The sequence below is a fragment of the Papaver somniferum genome, chromosome 2 (assembly GCF_003573695.1).
Source record: "Papaver somniferum cultivar HN1 chromosome 2, ASM357369v1, whole genome shotgun sequence".
Lineage (NCBI taxonomy): Eukaryota > Viridiplantae > Streptophyta > Magnoliopsida > Ranunculales > Papaveraceae > Papaver > Papaver somniferum.
In genome coordinates this window covers 90,669,828-90,682,373 of record NC_039359.1, presented here as the reverse complement: position 1 = coordinate 90,682,373, position 12,546 = coordinate 90,669,828, and the positions used below count along the sequence as shown (strand labels likewise).

The following is a 12,546-nucleotide window of genomic DNA, read 5'->3' as shown; positions in this document are numbered from 1 at the left end:
GTCGTAAAGTCAATTATTTGTTTTCTAATAATTCTGTATTTGAAGCGACCTAACCTATAGACATAATATCGAATATGGAACACAAAGATGATTTTGTTCAAAGTTTGGATCCAACACCTGAGGAAACTATCACATCTAATTTATTAATATATGAACATTCTCTTGAAATCACCTCGAGTGTATCTATTAGACAAGTTCATCTTATTAATGATGTATAAATTGTTGATAACTGACAAGCACGCCTAAAAAACAGTTGGATGAACTTTACGGTGATAGTGACTCAATATTGCTAGAGATATAGATGAGGAAGTATCAGAGTACGCTTATTTGTTGGACCCTATTATGGAAATAAAAAAGATTACGACGTCTTGTCTCATTGATTGTCTTACTCCTATCTATCGAGAAAACAAGAAACTGAGAAAGGTCTTCAAAGGCTTTGATTGTGGTTATAAACTTATTGAATTCCTTCTTAAAAATCGTGAAGTAGATTCAAATTCAAAGAAATTTGAATGTCATAATGTTCGTCGAAATTTCTATTTATTAAAAGAAAAACTTGCAGAATTTGAAGCAAGAACTCAGCAAAGTGGTTTTGATGAGGAACTTTTTTTGATCTCGCACTGCTAGATCATCATTGATCTAGCAGCTTTTGATACTGTTGGATCTTACAGATTAAACCTCAACAAACTCTAGGTTTAACCATAGTTATCTTACCAATATTTATTAAAATCACGAAGATTTGTCTATCAGGTTTTCACTGCCAAGCTGTTTTTAACTATCAATATTCAATACCATAAAAGTTACTCTCGATCTTCAAATGGGTATGTAAACCCTGTAGTTCTTTATGCAAGATGAACGCTTCAGTGCAGAAAAACAGTTTTGGCACTGTGCAGAAAAACCGTTTTGGCACTGTGCAGATTACTAGTAATCTTACGAACATATGAAATTTGTACATAATAATAGCTCCTAAAATAGAAGATTACTATTTCCTTGTTTGATCAAACCAGTTTTGGCACTGTGCAGAAAAACCGGCTAAACTCCGGTTTTCAGATTACATACTCTAGAATTAGAAGAAAAATGTACAGGAGAGATTTGGTGCAGAATGCCTGATTCTATACCTCGTCAAGGTTCAAATCCGGAATCGCAATGGTCGACCTCCAATATCTGCGGCAACTGTAGGTACAAAGGTACAGAATCAACAACGATCCAACTGCATAAGGCAGGATTTCCCCTAATATATCTTCTTTCGAATTTAGTGGTGGCGGCGGTGGGGGTGGTGGACCCTCGACAGAAAGTGGTGGTGGTGGGACCTTCACTTGAATGGTCGTTAAATTGCGCAGTCCTGGAGATAACCCTGAGGGAATAAACATTTATAAATAAGACCGACAGGTGAAAATGGAAAGCCAAAAAGTAAATTTATTTGAAGATTTACTCACTTCTGCATAAGGCCTGAAGTGAAGCTCCACTCACTGATTTCCTGAAGGTGCAACGTTTGTCGAAGGAAAACAAGCGTGTGAGGTTCACCTCAAGTCCACCCAGCAAAAATCTGTCTTGAACCAGATAACAGAGGCAAACGGTTGACCGTTTAATCTGCATAGCCCTAAGAATTTTGCAGCACCTAAGTGGAGGATGGCTCCAATAAATCTGCTGTCTGTTGGGTATTACCGAGATAAGAAAGGGCAAACATTGATTACCCGTGCTAGTCAAATAGCTTACGCAAGAATCTTGCACTGGTATCTTAGATCTCAACGAGACAGTCGTAGGTAGTAATAAGAGAAGTAGGAAAAGCACGACGACAGATTGTCTGAAATTTCTACGGATTTGCCGAGTGTGATACTTGGCATCCTTCACATATAAATCACCTATAAGTCTCAGGATCTGCAAGAAATCCGAGACAAAGCAACGGGATTACTAAAAATTCCTTAAAACAACCTTTAGGAAGCACATAATAGAAGTTTGGACCGATAAAACCGGGGTTACCTGAATAATGCTTTTTACTCGCCAAACTCTGTGTTTTTGACCAACTACTTGAGTGTTATCTGGCTGTAATTCTGTAAGTTCTCGTCTCAGTTCCTCCATGTTCGCATTTCGTTCACTTGACAATTGAATGGCAGCAACTCCTGTGGATATCTGCTTTGTCCTGCAGATATCATCATGGTACTCGCGCATATCCTTCTCGTCAATCCAGCAGATATCTTTTTTGTCCTGCACTCTGGCTTTCTGACTCCCTGACGAAACCTGTATACAGTTGCTGGCTCTGTGAATCCCTGTCCAAAACTGTGTATAATTGCTTCATGCATAAGCCAAACCATTCGAAGAAATAGAACAAGTTTCAAACTTGCGAAACTCCGGTACTCTCAGATTATGGTACTCAAGAAAAATTAGCAGATAAAATTGTACAGAAAATTTAAAAGAAGGGACCGAGTTTCATATATATCGTGGTTGTCAGTGCTCCAAAGCACTTCTAATTGATACTGAATTGCCCCGTTGTAAACTTCTCGTGATAAGGTCATGCTTTATAAAAAGAATGATGACGGTTATATCATCGTGGAAGTGGCGCCTAACCTTCTTGTCAATCCTGCGGAGATCTTCATAACGCATTTCTTTTTTTCTAGCCGCTTCCTGGAGCGCTGCTTTTAGAAGTATTCTAGCACTTCCCTGCACCAACAGAAACTTGTCAGTCCCTGAATTCTCTAACACTTGAAAAGTATCAGATTCAAATAAGATTACTTTTTTACGCAGATAAGAAACAAATTGTTCAATTATCACAGATGACTAGAAATTACTGATATGTTAGGCGAAGACATCATCCGAACTGCAAAATTGTTAAGCAAAGACTTGTACTAGAAAGCTGAATATAAGTAGAAAAAGGTTACAGGGGAAAACTTACTGCTCGTGGGTTCCTGTGAACGATTTCCACAGCTTGCTCGTTGCTCAAGTGTTCCCAAAGGCCATCAGAAGCAAATATAAGGAACAAATTGTTCGGTTGAAGAGGAAGAGACATAACAGCTGGGTCCGCACTCAAGACAGGTTTCTGCATATGTTTAGGCAGTCTGAACTTTCCAAGGAATTGCTCAGTGTTATACTTGTTATCCTTCAAATATAAATCACCAATAGATCTCGAGACCTGCATCAAATCCGAGACGAAACAATTCGGTTACTAAAAATTCCCTAAAATAACCTTTAGGAAGCACATAACAGAATCTTGGACCTATAAAAGCGAGAAAAAATGTACAAAAGGTAATTGTGAAGTGTGACCTGAATAATGCCTTTTACTCGCCAAACTCCATGTTTTTCAACAACTAGTTGAGGGTCATCTGGGTGTAATTCTCTAAGTTCTTGTCTCACTTCCTCCATGTTAGCATTGTGTTCGCTTGATAATTGAATGGCAGCAACTCCTGCAGTATTACCAACCTTTCTACCTAATACAACTCGAGAATCACCGAGATTTGCCACATAAAGGGTCTGTTGAATTACAACTCCAAGCAGACAGCATGATCCAACTGTTGCTAAATTCGGCCGAGTATCCCATAGCTGGTCAACAATAGCAGTATACCCTTGTTCCGTTTCAAGAAAAGCTCTCCGAATAGTCTCAGATGTCACACCACGAGCTTCCTCTGAAATCTCTGTGAATATATCACAATGCCTAAATGATAAGTTCCTCTTATGATACAAACCCACACTCTCCAACTTAAGCTACTACCACGACGATTCAGACAACACAATATGCTCTACCCAAAACCACGTTACCCGGGAATTTATCACCAAAAGAACTTAGCAGGCTAAAACATGATACCCGGGAATTTATCAAAAGCATGAATAATCACACCAAAATGATTTCACAATATCCACGGGGCATTTATCGATTATTGCTCTACCAAACCACGTTACCGTACTGAGTTACAATCCATAATCTCAATGAAGCAAGATAAACAATTGCATTGAAGGAATTCAAGAACTTAACAAGCTAGAACATGATACCCGGGAATTTATCAGTCAATTGCACCAATAGCAAGCAAAAATTTCGCAAAACCCGGGCGCAGCATGACAAAGTTTACACACCCAAACTAACATTGACAATAACAATAACCAAATTTCTGAATTCCTCTGTACAAATTTAAACCTAATTTCTACTCACAAGAAAAGGGTTGTTCATATTCTATATGTTTCACAAATCCACATTACCTAATTCTCTAATTCTATCAAATTAGGAAAGAAAAACACCCAAAATTTCTTCAATTTACCAAAAACTTAGGTTTTCTTTCAATCAATTAGAAACCCAAGAACTCAAATTGCAACAAAAATGAAAGAACACCCCAAGAACCCAAATTAAACAATCGAATCGAAATCAAGAAGAGATTTCAGAAAAACTCACCGCGGAAATGTCGATATAGATTATCACCAACAACAAAAGTAGTATCAGGACCGCCATGGCCATCATAAACACCAACAAAAGTAGTATCCCCACCAAAAGATTCAATCTGAGATTGATCTTCAAGAACTTGATTAGCTTGAACAACAGCCATTGATAAGTCACCAGATGAGCATTTACCTAAATCTTTATACCACAAAGACTTATCATCCCGATCTCTCTTACCACCATCACCACCGCTGTTACTGAACCCATCATCAGATGATGATGAAGATGAGTGGGGATTAACAGATAACGGCTTCCAGTAAAGGGAATACAGTTTCTTTATTGATTTCAACATCCCCCCACATTCTCTTTCTCTACCCAACCTTCTAAGATTGTAGTTTGAACAAGTATCGTGATGATGCCCCAAATTCTTCTTCTTGTTGTTCTTGTTCTGCTGCTGCTGCTCTAGGTCTAGAGAGAGAGAGAGACTTGGGTTTCAATCAAGTGTTTATGATGATGATGTGTAGGTGACGGAGTCACTGACTGTATAATCGAATGGAATGGAACCGGAAGAATTCTATTTAGCCAACACTCTAAACACAATTCTTAGCAATAAAGTAATGGTGGTGGTGGCCTTTTCCAGTGGGCTCCTCTATGGCATTTTATGGGGATAATTTTTTGTGGAGACTATTCTTTTTTTGTCGGCAAATATATCGGCGATATTTCGGATATCGGTCTAGCACGATACGATATGAAGGATACCGGGATACGATATTTATCCGATAAAATCGACCGATACGGACGAAACGAGATTTTCCGAAATTAACCGGTACCGGTCATTTTGTGTAAAGTGTAAGGGTAATCTTGGTTTTTCAGTTCCGGTATAGGTTAAATCCCTAAAATTTCATTCGATTGTTTTCAGTCGAACTGTGGAAGAGAAAAGAAGAGGAGATGAAGTGAAAAACAGATCGTGTTCTTCAAATACCTGATTCAGCAAGTCGTGTTCTTCAAATATCATCATTGAGAATCCAATCTCAGGAAGGAACTTTTGATTAGCTGATGTTCTTCATCTAAAAATCTCAGAGACTATTGATTAATTGAAGGTTAGGGTTTTGAACCTTTTGATAATTAGTCTTTTTTTTTTTGCTTTGATTAATTAAATTCGTCAACATCTTCAAAACCCACTTATTTTTGAGGGTTCATTCTTATTAATAACTTGTACCCACAAATTTCATCTTCAAAACCTATATCAGAAAGAAAAAAACCCAGTTTTTTCTTCATCAATTAAAGAATTTGAGGTAATAGACCTTCCTAATAGACAATGAAAATTGACAGTTAATGGTCAAATATGGTAATAGACCTTCTTTATTATTGTTTTTTTTTTTATTTTGGTTGATTTATTAACTATTTATGTTTTAGGTTATGGCTATGAATTCTTCTAGTGCATCCAATGCAAACACCACAAACAATATATGTGGTTCATTGCCTTCTTCTACGCAAGCTAGGGATCCGGCATGGGAATGGGGTGAACTCAAAGACCCAGAAAATCCAAATATTATTACCTGTTTGTTATGTAACAAATTAATCCGTGGTGGTGGAATCACAAGGCTTAAGGAGCATCTCGTAGGAAAGTCAGGGAATACTTCACCATGTCCGAATGCAACCACTTCTGTTACAACAAAGTAAATCAGTTGTTCGCTGTAAAGAAGACCAAAAATGCTCATAGGGGTAACATTGATTTAGCGTACCAGCGTACATTCAACTCTGATGAAGGCTCTGATGTTGACACAGATGTTGGGGAACAAGAAGTTTAAATTGATGGCAATGTTGGCAGTGGTAGTGGTGTTGATTTACATGTTCAAAATCAGACGAAGAGAAAGCGAATAACCCAAAGTAATACAAGAGGTCCTATTGATTTATATATGAGGACAGATCACAAGAAAACTCAAAAGGTCACCGCTGAAAGGAACTGTGCAATGAAAGAGAAGTTATTAAAGACTGCATGGGAATGCATATCATCTTGGATGACTGAGAATTCAGTGGCATTTAATACCGTTCGTTGCCCAAGTTTCAAAGAAATGATCTTTGCAATGGTGATTACGGGAAAGGTATTTTTTTCAAACCTTGTTTTCCTTGACGAACTAGTTCCTTGCTTGTTCCTTGATTGATGCTTGCCTATTCAGAACTAGTTGCTTGTTAAATGTGTGAATGATATAATATGCTTCTTAGAAATCTCATAACATCTGTGTTGTCTGGAATTGCATAATGTGTTGATTATTGCATAATATGCCGACTATTGCAGACTATTGCATAATGTGCTGACTTTTATGTTTTTTTGTTGTTGATGTTAGCTATGCCCCCCCCCCCCATCTTACCATCAGATTCGTACCAATCTTTTCAAGGACCGATTAGAAGAAATGAGGATGTTCGTTGATACCTTTAGGGAACATTGGAAGAGGTTTGGATGTTCTATCATGTCAGATGGTTGGACGGATGGGAAAAAGAGACATCTTATTAACTTTTTGGTGAATTGTCCTAAAGGTTCAGTATTTTTGAAGTCTGTGGATGCCTCAGATAGAACCAATGATGCTGATTTCATTCGTAAGCTTGTAAAGGAGGTAATTGCTGATGTTGGTGCAGAAAATGTGGTTCAGTTCATTACTGATAATGGTTCTAACTTCAAAAAGGCAGGGAAGGACTTAATGCTTGAATACCCACATATATTTTGGACTCCTTGTGGTGCTCATTGTGTTCAGTTGATGCTAGAAGAACTTGGTTCCAAGCTTCCAAGAATCAAGACAGCCGTCATACTAGGTAAGAGACTAGTTACATATATTTATGCTCATTTTCAAGTATTGAGCTTAATGAGGGAGTTGACTGGTGCAGACTTACATAGGTCTACAAAAACTAGATTTGCAACTCAATATTACACACTAGAGAGTCTTCAAAAGTATAAAACTCCTCTGCAAATGGTGTTTGTGAATGATAGGTGGGTAAAAACTAGGTTTGCAAGAGAAAATGTGGGAGTAAATGCACTTAAAATTGTTACAAGTATCAAATTTTGGGAAGATGTCGATTACTCTTGTAGGGTGCTAAAGCCTTTAGTTAAGGTAGTAAGATTAGTGGATATCGAACGCAAACCTACAATGCCTTCTTTTATGAGGCAATGAGAATAGCAAGGGATCAACTTGAGAAGAATTTGGGTGAAGATAATGATACTTGGGTTATAGTTAAGGGTTTTTGATAAGAGATGGAAGAATAACTTTAATCATCCTCTACATTGTGCGGCTTATTATCTAAATCCTTCCATATTCTATAAGATTCCAGCTCATTTGATGGATAATGGTCCAAAGTACATAGAAATCAAAAGGGGACTTCATACAGCTATGGAAAAGCTTATAACCAATGAAGATGAACTTGAGATGGCAACAACTGAATTGAGAATGTACAGCGATGCTTATGGAATCCTAGGAAGTCAGACTTGCAAAAAAAGAAGAGACAAAGATCAACCTCGTAAGTTTTCCTGTACTGTAAGTTTAAAATTTGGTTACGTTTGTGTTAAATAGGTTTGTATTGATTAGCTACTTTGTTCATGTTTATGACAGATGATTGGTGGATTACATATGGAGGAATCGATGTCCCAAACCTACAAAAATTTGCAATCAGGGTATTGAGTCTTACTTCTTCTGCTTCCCCATGTGAGCGAAACTGGAGCACATTTCAAAATGTGAGTCTTACTTGTTCTATCTTTACAGTTGCATTATGTTCTTTGCAAAGTCATAAATTTCAACAATGCATGAAACAACAATGTATGTTCTTATCACAACAAACTGGAATGCATGAAACAATCAGTTTAGCTATTTATTTTTTGTATTTCAGTTGCACACCAAGAAGCGGAATCGCAAACAACAAAAATTGAATGATAGTGTATTTATCCAATATAACAAAAAATTGCAGCGTCGTTATAAAGAAATTGCAGAATATAATGATGATGGGAAAGCTCGTGACCCTATTTTTCTTGATGAGCATGATGAAAATGATGAATGGTTGGATCCACAGAACTTACATGACTTGGCTGTAGAAGGTGATAATGTAACTTTGGATGATTTGCAAGATATTCTTGGCGAAGAAAGTCGTCCAGTTGATAGTAGAGGTGCATGTAGCTCTCGAAGCAAGTCTACTTACCCAACCGATTCTGATGGCTATGATACTGATCAATTGATGTTAGACACTGATAATGGACTACTTGATGGAGCTAATGGAGCTACTGAAGATGATGATATCTATTATTTAGAATAAAATTGTATTATCTCTGTTTAGTTACCATTTTAGTTTGTAAACTTTAAAGTTGGTGAAGTTACTCTCTTGTTTCCGGTTTGAACTTTAAACTTGTTTAATTATCCTTTTAAGTATTGAACTTTAAAGTTATTGAAGTTACTCTTTTGTTTTTTTTGATAAAATTGATGGTATCTATTATATTTTATCCGTAAATGTGTGGAGAAAATGTTTAATATAAAAGTATAGTCTCTAAATTTAGAACCGATATTATACCGATATTCAACGATAATATCCCCGATATAAATCGTACCAGTGTATCGGTCGCGGCCGAGATGAACCGGTATCCAATATTAACTACAGACAAACCCATTTTCTCAACATCCACCACTGTCAAACCCAGGGACAGAAAAGTTCAGGCGCGCACCCATTTTCCCGTCAAAAATTCGTAGTAGACCCATAATTTATGAAATTCTGCTTCTCAGTTTTTAAAAGGCCAAACTACCCTTTTCTTCGAGCGACGAACAGAGAGAAGCGAGAAGAAAACAATGGTGAACTCCGATTCTTCGTTTTTAACATTTGGATTTTTCCCTTTGTCAAATCTTTTCCCAAATCCTTTTCTGAATAATCTTCTCAATAAAACTAGGGTTTCTGTTTCAAAATCTGCGGTTTAAATCTCGGGATTTTGGGTTTATGTTGTCTTTGATTATTCGAGAAGTAAAAAGAAATTAAAATTAAAGTTGAAAAGGGTAAGAAGTGTGTTGCAGTTTCGATATCAACTGAATTGGAAATTTTCATACCTTATTTGTCTCCATGTTTTTGATCTCAATCGGAATTTATGATTAGATTTGAATTAAAGATGTTATACATAATGTCTTATGCATAACATCAGTTTTGTTTAGATGCATAAAACATTATGCATTATTTTGTTTTAGCTGCATAATGTCTTATGCATTACTTTTTCACTTTTCTGGTTATGCATCAGTTTTGTTTAGATGCATAAGACATTATGCATTATTTTGTTTTAGCTGCATAATGTCTTATGCATTACTTTTTTTTTCACTTTTCTGGTTATGCATCAGTTTTTTTTAGATGCATAATACATTATGCATTATTTTTGTTTTAGCTGCATAATGTCTTATGCATTAGTTTTTTTTCACTTTTCTGGTTATGCGTCAGTTTTTTTTAGATGCATAAGACATTATGCATTATTTTGTTTTAGCTGCATAATGTCTTAGCATTACTTTTCTCACTTTTCTGGTTATGCATCAGTTTTTTTTTAGATGCATAAGACATTATGCATTATTTTTTTTAGCTGCATAATGTCTTAGGCATTACTTTTCTCACTTTTTCTGGTTATGCATCATTTTTTTTAGATGCATAAGACATTATGCATTATTTTGTTTTAGCTTCATATTGTCTTATGCATTACTTTTTCACTTTCTGATTTATGGATTTTTATGCACGTGCATAATGTCTTCTACATCATTTTGTTTAGTGCATAAGATATTATGCATTATTTTGTTTTAGCTGCATAATGTCTTATGCATTACTTTTTTTTCACTTTTCTGGTTATGTATCAGTTTTTTTAGATGCATAATACATTATGCATTATTTTTGTTTTAGCTGCATAATGTCTTATGAATTACTTTTTTCACTTTCTGGTTATGCATCAGTTTTTTAGATGCATAAGACATTATGCATTATTTTGTTTTAGCTGCATAATGTCTTATGCATTACTTTTCTCACTTTTCTGGTTAGCATCAGTTTTTTTTAGATGCATAACATTTTTTTTTTTTTTTGTTTTATTTTTTTTTTTTTCTTTTCCATTTTTTTTTTTATGCTTATTTGTTTTAGCTGCATAATGTCTTATGCATTACTTTTCTCACTTTTTCTGGTTATGCATCAATTTTTTTTAGAAGCATAAGACATTATGCATTTTTTGTTTAAGCTGCATATTGTCTTATGCATTACTTTTTTCACTTTTCTGATTTATGGATTTTTATGCACGTGCATAATGTCTTCTGCATCATTTTGTTTAGTGCATAAGACATATGCCATTATTTTGTTTTAGCTGCATAACGTCTTATGCATTATTGTTTTCGCTTTATGATTTATGGATTATTTTTTTATGCACGTGCATAGTGTCTTATGCATCATTTTGTTTAGATGCATAAGACATTATGCATTATTTTGTTTTAGCTGCATAATGTCTTATGCATTATTGTTTTCACTTTTCTGGTTATGCATCATTTTTGTTTAGATGCATAAGACATTATGCATATTATTATTTGTGCATAACATGTTATAAACTAGTTTTTAACTGTATAACAAGTTATGCAACATATTATTACTTCTGCATAACTTGTTATGCAGTTAAAATTTAGCTGCATAACTTTTTTTCTGTTTCTTCTACTTGATTTTTTCTTCTTCGTCGGTTTCATCCATTTTTGTTTAGTCAAAAATCATTTTAAATTTTATTTCTTCTTCGTCAGAAATGTATTCTATGGTTTAGTCAAAAATGATTTACTTCTTTGAATCATCGATTTTAAATGATTTATTTCTTTAAATGATGGAGAAAAAATCTTCGCAGATCCGTTACAGAGATTAATGGAGGAATAGGGAAAGAAACCGGCGGGGAAAAAAAAATTATGCCCAAAAACGATGAAGGGTAATAGAGTCTTTCAGTACGTTTAAATATTTTCAAATAATTATGGTGCGACTGTATCAGAAATTAATTCTGGGTCTGGCGGTAAGAAAAAAAAAAGAATTCTGGGCCTGCGCCTAAGTTCCCCGTATCATTCCTTATCTTAGTCTTTTATTAATACAAAAAATTCTTGGCAATAAAAGTAATATTAGTGTAATAATTTTTTAGTGTTAAAGTAATAATTAGTTAGTGATTAGTGAGCTAATAATATGATGGGTTTGTTAGAATCAGAATTATTTTGAGTTTTCTAAATATGATTTGAGTGATTCATGTGATGATAGCTCCTCATCTGAATCAAAACCTCCTACATCTCCATATGTATTTGTCAATCTTCATAAAGATCCGGATATGAGTTATTTTTTAGATGATGAATGCATTCTTCCCCAAACTCAATGTGACGAACCAAATGATGGATTTTATCCACCACAACCAGAAGGTGAATTTATGGGTACACATGTATGGCTCAAATTTAGTTAATCTAGCTTGAATTTGTAAAATATTGGCAAAATCGAAAATTTCAGGAAGAAATTTCGGCTAGGTCAAAGTGGTTCGGTTACCTAACATGCCTTGCGACGTAACCGAACTGTTCTGTATTACAGTTCGGTTACTTCATTCAGAAGACGCAGGTAACCGAACTCCATTTTAATGGAGGTTTATTAGAGTTCGGTTATGTATTTCCAGAAGACGTTGCCGAACTATTTGTTACAGACTATATAGATAATAGTTCGGCTAGATCGTATATAAGCTTAGGTAACCGAAATGAAGAGTTCGGTTTAGTGATAGACGCATTTATGTGTCTATTTTCATCTCTTTTGTGTATTATGTTAGTACCCATTTTTGCTTATTGTGGTGTTTTTATGTTTGTTTAGGTGTTTTTGGAGAAATACCCTTGTGTAGAAAGAGTTGCTCAATAAGTAATTTTTACACCCCGGAGAAATGCACTGAAAGGCACCCCAGAAATGCACCGGAAACGTCCCAGAAATGTACCGGAGGATCCCAGAAAAATTATCATTTCCACCCCAAAATTACTATTTCCACCCAAATTACTATTCGCACCCCAGTACTCTGGATAAGGGGCACCTTCTTCTCAAATTCAAATAAACTTTTTGGCGGGAAAATTGGTTCATCAACTGGCAGAATTTCAATCGACAAAATGAAGGTGTTGTGGTGCGATTCAATGACTCAAACTTGGTAGGAAGATGTGATATAG

General features: G+C 35.5%; 2 protein-coding genes across 3 annotated transcripts; one reads left to right on the top strand and one right to left on the bottom strand.

Annotated features, from left to right (window-relative positions):
- Nucleotides 1–883: 883 nt before the first annotated feature.
- Nucleotides 884–4,951, bottom strand: LOC113348380 (probable protein phosphatase 2C 42). 2 transcript variants are annotated; one of them, XM_026592114.1, is made up of 7 exons: nt 4,373–4,951; nt 3,256–3,623; nt 2,888–3,124; nt 2,563–2,655; nt 1,978–2,274; nt 1,434–1,875; nt 884–1,351 (listed from the first exon to the last, which is right to left on the bottom strand). In XM_026592114.1, the coding sequence occupies exons 1-7, from the start codon at nt 4,707–4,709 to the stop codon at nt 1,110–1,112; spliced, it is 2,016 nt and encodes a 671-aa protein (XP_026447899.1). In that variant the 5' UTR covers nt 4,710–4,951; the 3' UTR covers nt 884–1,109. The 2 variants fall into 2 exon arrangements, with proteins under 2 accessions (XP_026447899.1, XP_026447900.1); XM_026592115.1 differs by having other exon boundaries at nt 1,978–2,235; nt 4,373–4,950.
- An 825-nt stretch (nt 4,952–5,776) lies between these two features.
- Nucleotides 5,777–7,524, top strand: LOC113351599. Its single transcript, XM_026595553.1, has 3 exons — nt 5,777–6,036; nt 6,189–6,462; nt 6,706–7,524. Exons 1-3 carry the CDS (start codon nt 5,777–5,779, stop codon nt 7,522–7,524), a joined length of 1,353 nt encoding a protein of 450 aa, XP_026451338.1.
- Nucleotides 7,525–12,546: the final 5,022 nt, after the last annotated feature.

Coding starts and splice junctions, on each gene's coding strand:
- LOC113348380 (XM_026592114.1), bottom strand. CDS start 4,709: ATGTTGAAATCAATAAAGAAACTGTATTCCCTTTACTGGAAGCCGTTA. Junction 2,656..2,887: donor TTCACAGGAACCCACGAGCA/GTAAGTTTTCCC, acceptor CTGTTGGTGCAG/GGAAGTGCTAGAATACTTCT. Junction 1,352..1,433: donor ACTTCAGGCCTTATGCAGAA/GTGAGTAAATCT, acceptor TTATTCCCTCAG/GGTTATCTCCAGGACTGCGC.
- LOC113351599 (XM_026595553.1), top strand. CDS start 5,777: ATGGCTATGAATTCTTCTAGTGCATCCAATGCAAACACCACAAACAAT. Junction 6,037..6,188: donor ACCACTTCTGTTACAACAAA/GTAAATCAGTTG, acceptor CAATGTTGGCAG/TGGTAGTGGTGTTGATTTAC. Junction 6,463..6,705: donor CAATGGTGATTACGGGAAAG/GTATTTTTTTCA, acceptor TGTTGATGTTAG/CTATGCCCCCCCCCCCCATC.